At 37.9% G+C, this 18,348-nt stretch overlaps 1 protein-coding gene across 1 annotated transcript; it reads left to right on the top strand.

Moving 5' to 3' along the window:
- Positions 1-339: 339 nt before the first annotated feature.
- LOC110793325 (uncharacterized) lies at positions 340-13,189 on the top strand. The gene is made up of 13 exons (XM_021998192.2): positions 340-926; positions 2,814-3,903; positions 4,444-4,653; positions 4,810-5,042; positions 6,025-6,099; positions 6,587-6,658; positions 6,736-6,834; positions 6,934-7,002; positions 7,102-7,216; positions 8,665-8,733; positions 9,446-9,785; positions 11,075-11,186; positions 11,579-13,189. The coding sequence occupies exons 1-13, from the start codon at positions 789-791 to the stop codon at positions 12,719-12,721; spliced, it is 3,765 nt and encodes a 1,254-aa protein (XP_021853884.1). The 5' UTR covers positions 340-788; the 3' UTR covers positions 12,722-13,189.
- The last annotated feature ends 5,159 nt before the right edge of the window (positions 13,190-18,348 follow it).

Here is an 18,348-nt window from a genome sequence, read left to right as displayed (position 1 = left end):
TCATACTATGAATCGCTACTTTGACAGCTAACCGCTACCCGCTACTCTTGACCGCTACCCGCTAACCCAACCGTTACCCGCTACTTAAAATGCTAAAGCTACCCGCTACTGCTAGTTTTGCCGAACAAGGCCTAAGAATCCAATACAATAATTTTTATCATCGAAGTACATTATTTAAAGAAAAAGTACCCAATTCCACATGTAAAAAAGTACGTACGAGTAATAAATTTTCATAAGTACCTAGGATAAACCATGGAAGGTGCAAAAATCAATTGGACCACGTTCAAAAAGTTACTAGATTTGTCAAATTAATGAATTATACCACCACCAAAGAAAGAAAAAGGAAAAAACGAAAAGAAATGAAAAACTCCAAAAAGAAAGGCACTTACAGTCTGCAAAAATCAAAATCCTTCCCTGTCTTAAATCGGTGACAGGTAGTCGTCGCCGACGCCCATTTTGGCTCGCCAGAAAACCAAACATTCAATTTCTCTCTCCTCTCGAACTCTGAAATTCCCTCAAATCCCCAATTTCAAAACCCTAATTTCACCTCCAAACCCCCAAACTTCGATCATAACAACAATATTCACCATCACATCGCATTTGAAATTATCCACCAACTCCCCCTAATACATTCATCCCATCGATCCAGATTCCGCAGCACCACTCTCATTTTCAGTGGCTATCGAATTCATGATTCATTTTTGGCGGTTGTGATTCTTCCGAATCGATGATTTGATCGGCGAATTTTCGAAAACTTTGGGGTTTTGGTTTTGTGTAGGGAGGTCGAAATGGCGGCACAAAACCCAGGGGATCTGTTTGATACGTATTTTCAGAAAGCGGATTTGGATCGAGATGGTAGAATTAGTGGCGCTGAAGCAGTCGCTTTCTTCCAGGGCTCGAATTTGCCAAAACAAGTTCTCGCTCAGGTTTCTCTCTGTCCATCCCATTTTCTCTCTCCTAATTATCTGGCGGTTTGTTCATCAGCTCTGAATTTGAAGTTTTGGTGATTCTAGCTGTAATTGATCTGAAATTATGATTTTCGGGAAGTTGTTTCGCATTTTGTTGGTTAACTATGGTCGTTTGTAGTTTGAACCTGTCATTTGAATGATTAGGGTTATTCTTGGATCATTAGAACTGCTGTAATAGTGAAATGAGAATATTGGCATAGGAGGGTTTAAATTTGTTTGGATAAGTATTGAGAATAAGGAATATTGGCATAGATCACTAAATTGTCTTTCCTTTATTTGATGTGTGTGATTGCGTGATGTTTATGATGACGGAAAATTAGCGAGTATCCATCTATTTGAGGGTAGAATGTAGCTTTATCCACAACTAGCGAACTGTTGGAACAAAATTGAAGTTTATTATGTGTTAGGATGCCTCAGCTGCAGGCATCACTTCACTTCCAATGGATATCAATCAGCTAACGTAGTATTGAGTGGCTGTTTGTATAGGGGTAGGCAGCCTATAGCTTCCTCCGATGTGCTATTGACAGTTATTGGGATAGACCAAGTAGTGGTGCTCTTTTTCTCCATTCTTAGTGCTTATTTGGTTGATGTTAAGAAACACGGGAAGAAGTTCCAATGGTTGGTTGAATAAATAATGTGAATTTTCTTGGTTGAGAAAATATAGGAAGTTTTTTTTTCCACAAAATGGAGGAATCTTCTTTGATCCTCCTAAGTAAGTGGAATTTCTTCTTATGATCAATTAAACAACATTTTGGACTTACCAGGAAATGAAACATTGAAATATGTTACTTTTTTTGTTCAACCAAGCAGCTAATCCAACGTCTTCCTTTCCTTGGTAGGGGATTGTGAGGTTGAGAATTGTTATTGACTGGGTAATCGAGTCATTAGGCTTGCAAGTTTCAACTGCTGTCCATTTAGTGTTTATTGAGACTCGAGAATGATGAAATAATAGGTAAAATAAAAGTAATCCTGTGTTCTGACTTCTTATTGATATGGGTCCTGTGTTGGCTGGTATGTTTCATTCGAATGTAGTGACACAGTAAGGAAAAACGTTAGCTGTGTAGCCTATTAGTACTAAGGGCCGTAGCCTATTGGTTTATGTCGGTTGGCCCTCTCCCCTTTATTGTCTGTGGATTGCGGCTGGTTGTTACATTCAGCCAAGATTCCGAGCGTCTCCTCAACCAGATAATTATGAGCTAGGTTGTTCCATATCTTCCCTATTAGGATCCATTGTTTGCCTTTTGATGTTATTCAATTATGTTACACCAATTAAGATTGTTTTGAGAAGTGGCAACCTGGTACGAGGAGTACAATTCTTAGATCATGCTTCAGGCTGTTAGTTGCTTCTCAAAAAGCCGAAATTCCTCCCTTGAAACCCCAATGTCCACCATTAGGAGTTTTCTTTTGAGAGCTTGGGTCATATGGCATGAGTAATCTAATCGAGGTATAGATCATGGATGCAAACTTAGACTTAGTTTTTCTATATTCACAGTAACCAGTAACTGGATTCAGAATGACTCCCTCTGTATATTTTCAATAGTTTCACTTTGACTTTCCATAAATTATCGTTAATATATTTAATCAAAACATTGTCATGAGGTTTCTTGTTAGATTCCTTTCGTTGTGTATTTTCCAAATACCAAAGGTGTGCTATAGAGACCGCCAAAAAGAAAATGTATTTATTAAAAATAGAGGGAGTATGTCTGTGGTCTCTCTAATCTTGGAGACGTTGGTCTGGATATTATTATTGACATGTCCAAGTGCTAACTAAGGATATGCTCATTTGAGCGTATCTTCTTGTTTTGCTGTGTTACACTGACTGAAATTCCTTTGTTCCTTATATAGATATGGACGTTTGCTGACCAAAACCGAACAGGATTCCTTGGCAGACCAGAATTCTACAATGCTCTTAAACTTGTGACTGTCGCACAAAGCAAACGTGAATTAACTCCTGAGCTTGTCAGGGCAGCTTTATATGGTCCAGCTTCAGCTAAAATACCAGCACCACAGATAAGCTCGCCTGCTACACCTGGTCCCCAGTCAAGTGCTGCCGGAGCTACCCCTTCCGCATCTCAGACGGGAACTGTTGCTCCTATTTCATACCAAAACCATGGGATTAGAGGAGTATCGGTGTCGCAAAATGTTAACATGAATCAGCAGTATAACCAGCCACCAGTTAGCGGTACACCTAGGCCTCCAAATACAGTTTCTGCTGTAGCTACACAACCTGCACAAGGAGTTGGCTTTCAAGGATTTCCTGGGGGAGCTCCTCAATTGGGCTCAAACCTGCCTAATTCTAGAGCATCAAATGACATAGGGGTTGTGAACACAGGAAGGTCACCAACAGGAGTCTTCTCAGAGAGAGGCAATAGTCTTTTGACAAACCAGTCTGGGGTGCCATCAACTGCAGGACCTGCAGCTTCTTTACCACCTAAGCCATCTGTAACAGCAGGTATTTCTGCCGCGCAACCTAAACCGTCACAAAATGGGTCCACTTCAGGTTCTTTTTCCGGAAATAATGCATTCTCTGTAGCTCCATCTCAGCTCAAAAGGGATGGCTCTATCCCCTCATCTTCTGGAAGCCTACAAGTCCCTTCGGCCGTGGTTCCAGTTTCAGCTGGAAACCAGTCTTCATTTAAGCAGGGTTCTGTTGCTTCTGTACCAAATTCATTTACTGCAAACTCCGTTGGCGGACAGCACCAAAAGTTGCAACCTCACCTGAAACAGAATCAACAAATTCCAGTGCAAAATATTGCTCCACGTGGACCTCCTGCATCTTCCACAGGACATCAGTCCCAGCTGAATTGGCCAAGACCAACTCAGACTGATTTACAGAAATACGCCAAAGTATTCATGGAGGTAGACACTGATAAAGATGGAAAAATTACCGGTGAACAGGCACGCAATCTATTTCTAAGTTGGAGGTTACCAAGAGGTGGGTGGTTTGCTTTGTCATCTACTTTTCCGCTTTATGATTTCTTATCTCTAATGTCAATGTGTGCTTGATTTCCTATTCCTTTTGTAGGTTTTTTCTAACATATTTTGTTCTTATTGCTTTTAATATGTTTTCTCTCTGTTTTTGTTTCATATCTATAGTTCTGAAGCAACTCCTGTGCGTAGTTTTTGGTTGAGTGTTGAATTCCTTTTTTTTTCTTTTCAAATTGTCGTCCTGGTTTGAGTTTTCATGATAAATTGGTCTCTTCAACAATATATTTCTTTACTGTATACTATTGGGGGTGGAGGTACAATATTTTTTTGGTCTATAGACCCCCCCCCCTTTGTATAGGGTTGATCAACCCCATGGTAGCCTTTTATGTATTTCTTTTTTACTTGTCAGAAGATTATGTAAGGGGTTTGGTCTCTTCAAAAATGTGAAATGTTTCATGTATGACATGCCAGATTTCTATTTTTGTTTTGATAGGAGCAGGTTTCCTTATTTGATGTGCCACTTATTCAGTATTGTTACATGTTCCAGAGGTCTTAAAGCAGGTGTGGGACTTGTCTGATCAGGATAATGATAGCAATCTTTCTCTCAGGGAATTCTGCATTGCACTCTATCTGATGGAAAGATACAGGGAAGGACGTCCTCTTCCAGCAGTTCTTCCAAGTAGTGTTGTGCTTGATTTTCCTGCAACTCCTCAACCAGTTGCTGGACATGGCAACCCAGGATGGGGATATTCTGCTGGTAAGATTTACATAGATGTTGGATTCTTCTGCTCTCAACTTCATTCTAAAATATGCTTGACGAGATTGAAATTTAACAACAAACAATAACAGACGGGACACTTTCATTTTTTAATTGAGCTGCCTGTTTTCCTTTACACCCTTCTTTGTCTTGTAGGTTTCCAGCACCCGCAGGTGGTGCCTGGCACTGCTTCTAGACCAACTGCACGACCCACTGGCAAGCCACCACTGCCTGTTTCAGCTCATATATCATCTGACGATAGAATGCCTCCTAAGCCACCAAAAGCCAAAGTGCCAATTTTAGAGAAACACCTAGTAGATCAGCTGAGTGAAGAGGAGCAAAAATCACTCAATTTGAAATACCAGGAGGCATCAGACGCAAATAAAAAAGTATGTTCTGAGTACTGACTCTTTATCATGTCGGCTCAGGTGCTCCTTATGTTGCATTGAAATTGTTAATTGGTGGTTGTGATGTTTTGAATTTCCATGAGGCAGTTTCAAAGAATTATACTCTCTGTATTTCAGGTTCTTTGATTAAGAAGTTATTTTTGGAACTTTTATTTTGATCTACTTTCTGTATTTCAGGTTCTTTGATTAACAAGATTTTCCAAAAGTTATATTCAATTTGCTACTCATATTCTTTTTTCTGCATTTTTGTTCTCAGGCTAAGCTTGTTTAGGAGGAAATAATTTTCCTGGAAATTAGTTTTCGATGTTCCTCTGTTTGGTTTGTAGAAGGTGGAAAGTGGTTTTCTAAATGGTAGAAATTATTTTCTTTTTGTAAGGAAGGGATGCCCTTGTTTTCTTCTCTATGCGTTACCTTCCTCTTTCTCTCTGCCTTTTCACCCCCTCTCTTCCATTTCCGTATTCCTTCTGCATCACTGAACTCGATAAAGGAATGCGGATTCGTAAATTTGTTTTCCTGAAAATAAAATCAGGTAAGTGTTTTCTTTTTGTTTGAACACAGCCTTTGTGACTGTTGCCACCTGATCTAATTACTAGTGTATCTTTTTTTATTTGGTGTCGTTGATGCTGAAATATTCATTGAATCAGACCGTTTAACTTTCCTGATGCATTATGAGGTCAAATCTATAAATAAGCATATTTCTTTACCTCATGTAGCTGAAATCATGAATTTCTGCCCGTGATAGTATCATTTCAGTTCCCCCCTTCCTTGTCCTCTGTTGCTAGCAGTTCTTAGGTGATCGAAAGCTAGTATTTGCACTATATTTTCTTCATTTTACAGTGCAAGCTTTACGATGTTTAGAATTAGATTTTGTCTTTTCTCTTGTGTTATTCTTAAATATAGAGTTCCTATTAGTTTTCCAGTTGGGTTATACATTATTTTGAGACTATTATTTTATTTATGCTAGGTTGAAGAACTGGAGAAGGAAATAAAAGAAGCAAAAGAGAAAATGGAGTTCTACCGTGTTAAAATGCAGGAGCTTGTGAGTATATTTAAGTTTTCTGTTTTTAGTTTGTTATTCAAATAACTAAACATTCTTGTTTAGTTTTGTATTTGTGATACTTGCTTTCACGGGAGCATATGTTCACTTATAGCAGAGTGCTATGTAAATTGCCCTGTGTTTTTGCAGTTTTGAAAGGAATACAGAAAATTTAGTATTGAAAGTTAACATGCCATCTATCCATTTTTATGACAGTGTGAGTGGTTATGATGGGAGGTAGACAAAATAACAGTACAACCGTACAATGACAAGTACCTATATAGTTTTCGTAATTTTACTTTTATTATCATTTCCGACTCGTCTAATTGTTAAATAATGATCATTACTTGTTCTTGAACAGAAACTTCTTCTTGATCTATATCTTATCTCTGTTTATGGAGTTGATTATTTCTATATTTCTCGCCACTTCAATTGCACTAGAGTCTGTTTCTTTTGAATACTAATTGCACTTTTGTTGTTTTGTTTTAAGGTTCTCTACAAGAGTAGATGTGACAGTCGCTTTAATGAAGTTTCAGAGAGGGCCACTGCAGATAAGCGTGAGGTGTGGGTCTATTTAGTTGCTTGAGATATAACGTATCAGATAACATTGGTCATATTTATATGAGTGTGACTTATCAGGTAGAGGCTCTGGCTAAGAAATATGAAGAGAAGTACAAACAAACTGGCGATGTTGCATCTAGGTTGACAATTGAAGAAGCGACGTTCCGTGACATACAGGTTTTTCTTGTGATTTATATAATAGCTCGCCAGGGTTGTAACTGGTAAGAAACATTTGAATGAGCTATTATAGAGTAATTTTACTCTGTTTTATTGCAGGAGAAGAAAATGGAGATGTACCAGGCAATTGTGAAAATGGAGCAGGATGGCACTGATGAGAATCTTCAGGTACTTTATACTATATAATAACTATGAAAGAAAACAGAAGATGGTAATGAGCTTCTCCCTTTGGTGTTGCCTTTTCTGATCTCTGGAATATCTGATCAGGTTCGTGCTGATCGCATTCAATCTAGTTTGGAGGAATTAGTAAAATCTCTCAGTGAACGTTGCAAGAAATATGGACTGCGATCGAAACCTACCACACTGGTTGAGCTTCCCTTTGGTAACTTCATACACTTGGCATGGTTTCTTTTCTTTGATCTTTTCCCCAGTAGCTTTGAGTTTAATCAGTGATGGCTTCTTTCTACTTTGAGCTTAGCTCTTTTTTTTTACATGTTACTCTTGCAAAATATTTTAAGGAATTTTGTGCTTGTCAGTCAACTTTATTGAAGATGTTTCAGCCACCGTGAAGCTCGATTTCTGTGATGTGTCTGCCAGTATTCTCTAGCTAGTTAGCTCTATTTCCTCTAAGCTTCTAAGTTCTAACCTTCTCAAAACAAAATTGGGAGATTTCCAGGGTATTTGTGCTTGATATTCAAGTTGCGTTCTGGATTGTTTCAACAATCATACAGTTCCCATTCTTGTTGCTAGGTGTTTCCGTGTTAGTATTTCCGTCTTCATGATTTTAGGTATCTGTTGGCATCTTAAAATTTATAGGCTTATTATCTTTAGCAAAAAGTTATGTTCTTGGCTGGTTATTTTTTATGCCCTGACATATTTTCTTACAGTATAGATATCCAACTATTTCATGTTGCTTTACCTTTGAACTAAAGTAAAGTATTTGGACCAATTCTAAGGAGTGCTTGAGTTTACTATGGAAAGTGATTTATGGTTCTAGTTCTACATGCTATGTAGTGGAAAGAAGTTTTTTTAATATGGTGGTGGTTGGGGGGGGGGGGGGGGGTTAGTAGTATGGAAAAGGTCTTTGTGGGTAGAGATTAGGAGAAAAAAAAAATTACTCTCATACTAGATGATTTGCGTTAATCAACAATGATTTTTAACATAAATTCACTTGTCTATACATGGAAGTTATGCAAACGAAAAGGCACGGGAGTAGATTAATTAGTCCCATCAGTTATTTTGTGTATTCCTTTATAGACTTGATTAACTTGATCTCACTTGTGACCTCAAAGCATTGTAATTAATTTTATGAAGGAAACCCTATATGTGTGTTGGAGGGGTTGAATATGGCTTGATTATTCCTTGACAATCTTATCATATGGGATCCAAATAACAGAAACTCAGCTTAGCTCTGAATTTGAAAACTTTTGTCGAGGTTTATGATGAGGTGTGGTGGAAGGCAAAGAAACAAACCAATCCATAAACATTGTATAATGGTACTTTGATATCTTTGACTATATTTTTTTTACTTTTTCCTTGTCCAAGGCTTGTACCATCATTGGACTTGCTTTTGTTCCAAAAAGTCAATCCTTTTCTGTTGGTCAAGGAGTTAATATTGTTAAAATAAGGTAGAGTAGTAGAGATGTATATAGCTTTAGATTGTAAAGTATAGTTGGACCTGAGTGAGAAGCTTCGTTAGGTAATAGCATGAAAAGTTAGATGAAAAGTACCAAGGCTTACAAACTCTTGTCTTCTGGCTAAGCCTTCATTTCATCTAAAATGCTGCTACTCAGTTTGGACCACTTTTGTTCTGAAGATTTCTTTTTTCAGGATGGCAACCTGGCATTCAGGAGAGTGTTGCTGATTGGGATGAAGATTGGGATAAATTTGAAGATGAAGGCAAGTTCTGTTATTTAATTATTTGATGGATGAGAATTAAGCTATTAGTTCTATTTTATCATTGATAAGCTCTATTCTTCTTTATTTTGTGATTATTATGCCTTGCAATTCTATGGCTCCGTTTTCCACAGTTGTCTCCCTTATATGAAATTTTACCCGTATTAGGCGTCCTCTGACCACACTGGCCTCATCTTAATTATAAAAAGACTTGGTAGCCCTTATCTGAATGTATTCGCTTTTTATCTGAACTTATTGGCCCTTATATGAGCTTATTTTCTGAAGCCCTTATCTTATCCATGAATTGATTGGATTCATGTTTGGGGTGCTTCTGAAACTGTAGTTTCCTGTTAACATGTTTTTCTGTAAGGAACTTCAGGCCCACATGTTTTCCTGTTAACAGTGTGGACCTGAAGTTCTTTCAGTGACAAAATAGTGCCTTTTTTCCTCTTAATGTTTCAATCTTAGTCTTTTGATCTTGATGTATACCCAGATGTGAATGTAGTTGTTTTGTTTTCCTACATGTATTTTTTCATTTTTATTTTGCTAACCAGTTTCAAACGCTGAAAGGGGCCAGGATTGTGGAAGCTCTGCTATGTTTATTTGATGTTTACTCAAGTTAACTTCATTGTCTTCGTGACTTGTTTGCATTAGAGAAAGCGTCTGTGACTTTGGTTTTCTAATGGTTGCTTGTGCATTTGGTTTTCGACTTCAGGTTACACTTTTGTGAAGGAACTGACACTTGACGTGCAAAACGTCATTGCACCACCGAAAACAAAAATTAAAGTTGCAAAGAAAGAAAAGAATTTAGCTTTTGAGGGTGATACAGAACATACCTCAGATGCTGAATCTAAGTTTGCCAAGTCTACAGAGGATGATCAAGTGGCTGAAAACAGTGTTGTAGGTACCCCTAAAGCAGGTGACATGTTAAAGAATTCAGTTTCTAGTCCTTCAGCTAGAAGTTCACATGGAAGTCCACGGGATGGATTTAAGGACAACCATTTCAGAAAGCTTGGAAGTTCAGATGCCTCACCTCGTGCCAAGGAATCTCTGAGGTATGCCTTCTTTTGTCTGAGTTTGTAAATTGACGGAAATCTGGTGAATTATTTGGAATGCTTATATAGAATGTGTTGCATAAGTTTATGAAATGCCTCTCTCTAATGATCAGGTCTCCAGGATAGTGTCTTCTGTTATTAGAAACCATGCAGGTTTTCTGCATGGTAAAATAAGACTTACATCTTATCCGTAGTAGCAGAAAAAAAGGAAATGTATATCAGTATATCTATATACGCAAACTCATTTCCTGTTCCTATGGTCTAGATCAAAGCTCTGCCAATTTATTGTACGGTTGTACCTGCTGATAATCAGGATTAGACCTGTTCAACGTGCCGGATTAGGGCTGGGCTGAGCCGAAGTTAAACGGGCCGGGCTGGGATACTTAATAATATTAAATGGGCTTGGCTAGGCCGAATTTAAACAGGATGGACCGGGCCAAATGGCACAATTAAACAGTAAGCTTGGCAGGTTACTTTTGTTTTAGGAGTTAACAAAATGGACCTAAGTTTCTCATCTCTCTCCTCATTCTTCACCTTCTGCCTCACTCACTCTCTTTCTCTCTCCTCCATCACCTTCTGCTCTCCCCCAACGCCTATGAGAAATCATTTGTAATAGAGAAATTAACATAGAGCAGAATTTAATGGGCTTACTGAATTTCATACAGAATTTTTTTTTAATCAATTCAGAGCTTAAGCAACCTGAATCCTCACCATTTTGAATCAGCAGACATTGAGGAGAGAGAAAGTAAAAAATGTGGTATATGTGCGCATTCTTCCATAGATTACGAGATTATCGGAAGCCTGAAGTTGAAGCTCTTGCTCAACTTTTTGGAGCTTTTGCAGACGACAACAATGACGAAGTGAGCTATTCTTTCTTTTCTGTTGTTTGTCCATGGAAGAGGGGAAAGAAAGAGGGAGGTTTAGGAAGAATAAGAGGAGAGAGAATGAGATTTTTAGGCCTCACCATTGATATTGCCAAATAAATATTTGGGGAAGAAGTGAAGAACAGAAGTAAAATAAAGTCATCCCAGCCCTTTATAACTTAACCCTATAAGAACTCATCCTATCCCTTTAAGAACCCTTCTTAACATCAACCCTTTAAGAGCGCAGCCCATTTATTAAAATAAAGGGCTCTGCCCTTTTTAAAACGGGCTGGACTTAGGCTTTTAACGGGCCTCCAGCCCGTTGAACAGGTCTAATCAGGATATAATAGTCCGATTTCATAAGTCAATCGTTTTATTCCCATATTTTGGCTCCAACTGAAAATATTTTCTATTTATCTGATGCAGTGACGATAGGATTGCTGATGCTTCCTTATCTGGGGAGAAGAGTTTCGATGAGCACTCACAGGGAACTTTTGACACTAATGATGATGCTGACTCAATCTGGGGTTTCTCAAAGGTATACAAAACTGTATGATTATGTAACTTATTAAAGAACCTCTGAATCTTACTAGAATACTATATACAAATAGGCTTTTCTGGTTAAAACTCTGTTAACAGTCAACGAGAAATCTGTGGAGTCTACTTCTTCAGCGTGAAAAGTCAAGGTCTGGAAAAAGAAGTTGTCATGCTTATGTCTATTACTGACTTTAGTTCACTTGGGGGTTTGGGCCTTTTGGCTGCTACCTGTCAGATTTTTTCTACTGTTAACTTTTGGCTGCTGTGTCTACTAAAATTGACAAGGACAATGCCCCCCCTTGATCAAGCTAGTTTTCTGACCTCCATAAAACCATCCTATTTGCTGATATAGTCCTACCAACTTAACCTTGATGTTAATAACTTGTATTTCAGGAGATGGATCGTGACAAGCATAATGATGACTTGTTTGGTCATGGACAATGGACTCTGCCTCCTATCAGGACTAGTTCATCTCAGGCTGATGACTTTTTGCCCAAAAAAAGCATATTTGCAGACTCTGTACCAGGCACACCAGCAGACGGGTTTTTGCCGAAAAAGAGCATTTTTGCAGATTCAGTACCTGGTACACCAGCAGATGGCTTTTTGCCTAAACAGAGCATTTTTGCAGATTCTGTTCCAAGCACACCACTTTATGAATCCAGCTATTCTCCGCAGAAATATGGTGAAGGGCCAGATCGTGGTTTCAACTTATCAAGGTTTGATTCCTTTAGATCTTCAGATAGTGGTTTCCAGCCTCAAGAAAAGTTCTCTCGATTTGATTCCATGCGGAGTACTGGAGACTTTGACTCACATGATGAAAGGTCAGTTCAGCAAAGGGAGACCACCTTTTCACGGTTTGATTCTATGCGAAGTAGTAATAATGATTACGATTACGGGGATCGGTTTTCATCATATGATGATTCAGACGCTTTTGGCTCTGGGCCATTTAAGTCAGCATTTGACAGTGAAACTCCTAGGGGGGACTCAGATCCCTTCGGTTCTAGTGCATTTAGGTCTTCGCTAGGAAATGAAACACCAAGGTCAGAGATAGATGCATTTGGGTCCGTTGGACCTTTCAGGTCATCATCTATGGCCAATGAAACACCTAGGGCAGATTCAGACCCTTTCGGGTCTACTGCACCTTTCCGGTCATCATTTGGTAGTGAAACGCCAAGAGCAGACGGTGATCCTTTTGGTTCTGTTGGGCCTTTCAAGTCATCTTGGGGGAGTGAGACTCCTAGAGGAGATGCTGCTGACCCTTTTGGTGGACCATTCAAGTCATCACTTGGCAGTGAAACACCCAGGAAAGAATCAGACTATTTTGGATACTCTGGTTCATTTAAATCATCATTTGGCAGTGAGACTCCAAGGGGGGGCGAGTTTGATTCTTACGGGTTTGGTGGGCCGTTTGGTTCATCACTGGGCAATGAAACACCAAGGGGAGACGTGGATGCATTTGGTTCTTCTGGCCCATTTAAGTCTACGGTGGGTAGTGAAACCCCGAAAGAACGAACAGATAGTTGGAGTGCATTTTAGAGTATAAGCAAGTTTGGACTATATATCCATTGTTCTGTGCTTTCGATGCTGAAGCAGTTTTACTTACAGATGTTTGAGCCTTGGAATTGCTTTATCCTGGTGTCTTTACAGGCTGCCTAGCGTACTGCAGGTTTGCCACGTGGCACCAAGCAGCCGAAACATCACTGCATCAATCATTAACGCGGCTTTTTCTCCCGGCTTATCAGTTACATTTTTTTAAAAAACCTTTGTAAACACCTCCTCTATCATATATTTTCTTGGGGGTTTGTTGGGTTTGCAATTTTTAATTTTTTGCTATTGCCATTTTCCTGCTTGTTATTTTTTGTTCCTTTGCCAATATTGTGGCTTGTAATGAAAGTGTAGTGGGCTGGCTTTGTAGCATCAGCACGAGTGTATGTTATTCTTTACAATCACCTTGTTACATGACTCAACGTTACTGTAGACTGTAGTATGGTGATTTTTGCATTATTTTCTAAGGTGGTGTGGAATTAAGTTGACTCGTGACAAGGTTCGGATTTTAGGTGCCCCAATTTTAAGTTACTATTCGGCAGGAGCACCGTTTTGAGTACACTTGGATATATGTTATAATTCTTTTACCTGAATGGCAGGAAATTAGGGAATAATTACTCTTATTTTTTTAATAAGGAACACTTATCCATACAATGGAAATTTGAGCACATTAAAGAATTATAAGGAACACTTATCCATACGACTACAGGAGGAGTATTGTTGTTGGATTAATCCCATTTTTGTATTTTGCATGAGAATATCAATGTACACCTTTGAATTTCATATATTTTAAGTTTTATTACTCCCTCCGTCCCAGAATAGTTGTTACACTCTCATGGGCACACAGTTTAATGTGATAAGTAGTAGTGTGGTTATCAATTGTTATTTTATTGAAAAAGTAGATGTGATAGGAGTTAGTGTGGTACTTTTTTAATTGAATGAGAGAGGGTGTGGGGACAAAAACAAATTTAGTGGGAAGAGAGACAATATAATAATTGTGGGGTCATTCCTAATTTAGAAGTGTAACAACTAATCTGGGACGGACGAAAAAGGAAAGTGTAACAACTAATCTGGGACGGAGGGAGTAATAAAAAGTACAGAGTAACGGAAATTGGCAATGAAACTATGAGATTCTAAATACCCTTTGTAACTATTCCTAGGTAGTATATGCGAAAGTCGATATTGTGAAAATGACAAACGCTTGCAATAACAAGTGAGAAGAATTTCACGAAACGGTATTACTGCCAAAGTTGATACTACGTATTACTCCCTCCGTTTCTTTTTGTTGTATCCGTTTTCATTTTAAGCGTTTCATATTGTTGTATCCATTTAGTATCTATTCTGTTTTTGGACATACATTTTATCCTAAAATACTTTTACATTTCTATCTAATTACCAAAATCCTAATTTAAAGATTCTACCCATATTCACACCTAATTTTCCCTACCCATAATATTTAATTATTTTTCCTTCCCCATATACCCACTCTATCACCTCCTTTATCACCCATCATTATCACTCCTCCCTCTTTGTAACGCCCCGACCTCTAATTCAATTATTTAATCATAATTAGCAGCGGAATTAACCTAATTCGGTCGGGACATTACCCGCCGTAACTCCCTCTTGGGAATTACAAGGCAACTATCAATCATAAGCTATTAAACTCCAAAATTCACATAATCATCCTTCTCAATTCCTTAATCAAAGTACATAACTTAATCTCGAATCTTTACTGAAACTTGTTACAACTTAACATTAACTTAGGTGAACTTGGTAATAGTGAAATCCTCGCCACTACTCGTTTCCGTGGTCCCCAGCAGTACCTAAAACGGAAAACAAAACGGTGAGCCGAAGACTCAGTAACAAGTTACCCTAGCATCGTAACATCATTTCAATTCATTTTATTTAATAAACAGGGAGAATAGAATATAGTAAAACATTTAATAAATCAATATTTCAGAAGCATCATTTCAAAAACATCATTTCAGGAACATTAATTTTAGGAATATTATTTCAGGAACATCATTTCAGGAACATCATTTCATTAATCTTTTTCCTTTTAACAGTATTTATTCTGGTCATCATGACTTTACAGGAAAACATGGTAGGACGTCTCCTACGAACAGGGGAAGCCAGTGCTTCATAACAGGGGGAGTCAATGCTCCATAACAGGGGAAGCCAGTGCTTCATTTCAGGGGGAACCTTGGTTCCATATCAGGGGAAGCCAGTGCTTCTTATCAGGGGGAACCTTGGTTCCATATCAGGGGAAGCCAGTGCTTCTTATCAGGGGGAACCTTGGTTCCATATCAGGGGAAGCCAGTGCTTCTTATCAGGGGGAGCCTGGGCTCCATATCAGGGGAACTTGACCAGTTCTTACACTTTTATTTATCATGTTTACATTTCTTTTAATCGAACATTAATCAGGAAAATCTCAATCGTTCAGGGTGGTTCAATAAACCATCAAATCTCGTTATTTCATAAAATCATTTCTTTCAGGAATAATAATTCATTAAATCAATACTTTGCATAAAGCTGCATTATCGTAAAACAATTCAATCAAATCATACTTGTAATCCCGCAATTCATAAAACATCATTATAAAACATCAATCATTCATAACATCATTCATAAATACATTTCGAAGGGAATGCGGGTACTAGCAATAACCGTTACCTCAACCGTAGTTTTTATACTCCCTGTCTGATGGATCGTCCTTCCTGAGCCCCGAGTCCAATTTCTTTCAACATATCGAATTATTGAATTAGTATTAAATTAATAAATACTTAAAAATAATAATAAATTTATAGTTAGTGAAATTTTTGAAATAATGAATTTAATAAAAGTATAATTTTATAAATTATTGAAAATATTATTAAACGAAATTTCAATCAAAGTTTCATAAATCGATTTACATGAAACATTATTTAATTTTATCAATTAACGAAAATATTATTTAAATCCAATTTTCAGTCCAAAATATAAATCTGAATTTATCATTTAAATTTCATTTAAAACAAATAATAATTGATTAACATGAGTGCTTTAGAGAGAATGGAGCTTACTTTAGGATATTGGGCCTAAGACAAGAGTTGGGCCATAATGTGAAAAATGAAAGAACCAAGTTCCAATTACTGGAACTCGTTCTCTCCTCTTTTTTTTTTTTGAAACTGACGCGAAGAACAGGGGAGGGCCGAGACAGGGGAACACGAAAGGGAGGAGGAGAGGAAGAAGGTGGCGGCGGGGATCGGGTTTCTCGGTGTCGTTGGGTGGTACCGGAACCTCGCCTGGAAGGAGTCGGAGGTGGGGTGGTTCCGAGGCGGCGGAACAACAAGGGGAGGGGAGAGGAAGGTCGAACAAGGCAGGGGATGTTGAGGGTGTTTCTGGGCCGTTCTGGGCGGCGGCTCGCCGGTTATTGGGGACGGAGGTGGGTTCACACAGTGGAGAGGGTGGCTGGGAGCGGTGGTGCGACGCTGGTGGTGCCGCAAGAGAAGAAAGGAGGAGGGAACAGGGGAGTGGGTGGCTGCGGGAAGGGAAGAGGAATTAGGGAGGTGTTGCGGTGGTGATCCAACGGAGCGGCTAGGTGGTGGAGTTGGGTGGTTGACAGTAGACAATGGTGGTGGCAGCCACCGGCGATGGTGGTGGTTCGAACAAACAGGAAACAAAAAGGGGAGTAAAATTGATTTCTAGTTATTGAAATTCAATTGAAATTGGAGTTGATTGAATGAAGAATTGGGGCAGACTTTGATCTGATTTATAGTTTTAAGTGGAGTGAAAGAGAAGCTTAGGTCCTTGGGGAGCAAGGCATGAACATGGACTGAATTCAGGGAAGAGAGAAATGAAGAAATTCTTCATTTTTGCTTGGTACGTGGAGAGCAAGGAAAGAAAGGGAAATGGAATTTTTGGTGCTCCAAGGGAATTTTCGTAATTTCATATTATTAGGCCAAAATTCAGAAAATTGATTTCTATTATTAGGAAATTAATTGGAATAGAAATGGTTAAAAATAAGTTTCGAAATAATCTCTTTTAAAAAAAATATCGTTAACGAAAAATAAATTTAGTTTTCGAATAAAATAAGAACTTTTCGAAATTATCAAAAATCCGAAAATAATTAAGATTTAAAAAGGTCGTTAAGCTCGTAAATAAAAAAGAAAAATTATATTATAAAATCCGAAAAGTAAATCGTGTAACAAATCTTAGAATGTCAAGAGAAATAAAACTTCGTAATTTAAAAATAAAGTTCGAATTTAGGATTTAAAACGATTTTAAGCTAAATAAAAATAATTAAGCCTAATTAATCGAGTTTTAAAAATTCGGGGTATTACATTCTTACCCCCTTAGAAAAAGTTTCGTCCTCGAAACTTGAAAATTAGATTTATAAAATGATTGTTGAAAATTGAAAATGCTCGAATAAAAGTATGATGTTTTATTTTAAAACCAAGATCTCACAATTTAAATCCCGACAATGTCTAGCCTTCATTCCGCCATCATCTTTTAGGACTCCGCTTCAACTCGAGACCTAGAATTGAAGAGTAAAGAATACAAAAGGGGCAAAATTATATTGATCCTTAATCGTCATTAAGGTCAATTACATTCCGCCATCGTCTTTCGTATCTCCACTTTACTTCATAAAATAGGATCGAGGAGCAAGGAACATAAAAGGGGCAAACTTGTTAGCATAGACTAGGCTCCTATTTTACTCTGTGATATCTTGTTTGAAAATATTTTCTCCCGAAAATAGTAACTTTTAATGCAAAATTATAGTTCTGAAAATATATGTATATGTAATGAAAATAAATATTTATCTACCAATTTCAATACTCAAATAATTTGTAAAAGTCATTTATATCAATCTCGTACTCTGAGCTCAGGAGAACTTCCATCGGAGACGGCTTCCATGTTTAACAATTAGACTACTAGTACAATCATGCCATGTCAGCATAAACATAATCCATATCATAGAGACATAATTCATGTGAACATTTCAAATTCAACATAAGCATAACATCTAACACACGAGCATGGTTGACCATAACATAATCATTCATAGAAAACATAGTAATTCATACATCATATCGTTCATGGAAAAATAATTAGAGACATTTCACTTTCATTTGCTATTGGCCTCTTTGTTGCAGGAATGTTGTCGTTGACTTTTGTTATTCGATTCGTTTTGATTCCGACCTTCGATCTTTTCTTATACGTCAAACAACTTCGTTGACTACGTTCGTTGCGGGGGTTTGAGTCCAATCGCGTGACTAGAAATATATCGTTAGTCATATGACTTTGTTACTTATCCTTAGGTCGAAAAAAAATCTCATATTTTGCGAAGAATGCTAAGCCATCAAACATGCCTTTATCATAAACAATCTAGCTTCTAGAAAACTTAGTTCATCCTACCTGGTTTTACAAACATGTCATTTTGTCAATTTCTATTCTCAACTCCATTTCATTCCTTAATCATTCATAACTCTTTTATAACATTCATTAATATCATCAACCTGATAGACGGAATTCTTGATAACTTATTTCAATGCTTTATATGCAACCTCAATTTCATGTCCTCGCCATAAATCGTACTTTCCCTCAGAACATTTTTGAAAAACCTTACATTCTCTAGT

The sequence above is a fragment of the Spinacia oleracea genome, chromosome 4 (genome assembly GCF_020520425.1).
Source record: "Spinacia oleracea cultivar Varoflay chromosome 4, BTI_SOV_V1, whole genome shotgun sequence".
In the NCBI taxonomy this organism is placed as follows: domain Eukaryota; kingdom Viridiplantae; phylum Streptophyta; class Magnoliopsida; order Caryophyllales; family Amaranthaceae; genus Spinacia; species Spinacia oleracea.
The sequence above is the reverse complement of the archived record's forward strand: the minus strand, read 5'-3'. Positions and strand labels throughout refer to the sequence as shown.

Bases quoted from the DNA above. Each gene is read 5' to 3' on its own strand.
- LOC110793325 (XM_021998192.2), top strand. From the start codon at position 789: ATGGCGGCACAAAACCCAGGGGATCTGTTTGATACGTATTTTCAGAAA. The intron at 7,217-8,664 runs GTAACTTCATAC...TTCTTTTTTCAG, and splicing joins ACTGGTTGAGCTTCCCTTTG to GATGGCAACCTGGCATTCAG. The intron at 8,734-9,445 runs GCAAGTTCTGTT...TTTCGACTTCAG, and splicing joins GGATAAATTTGAAGATGAAG to GTTACACTTTTGTGAAGGAA.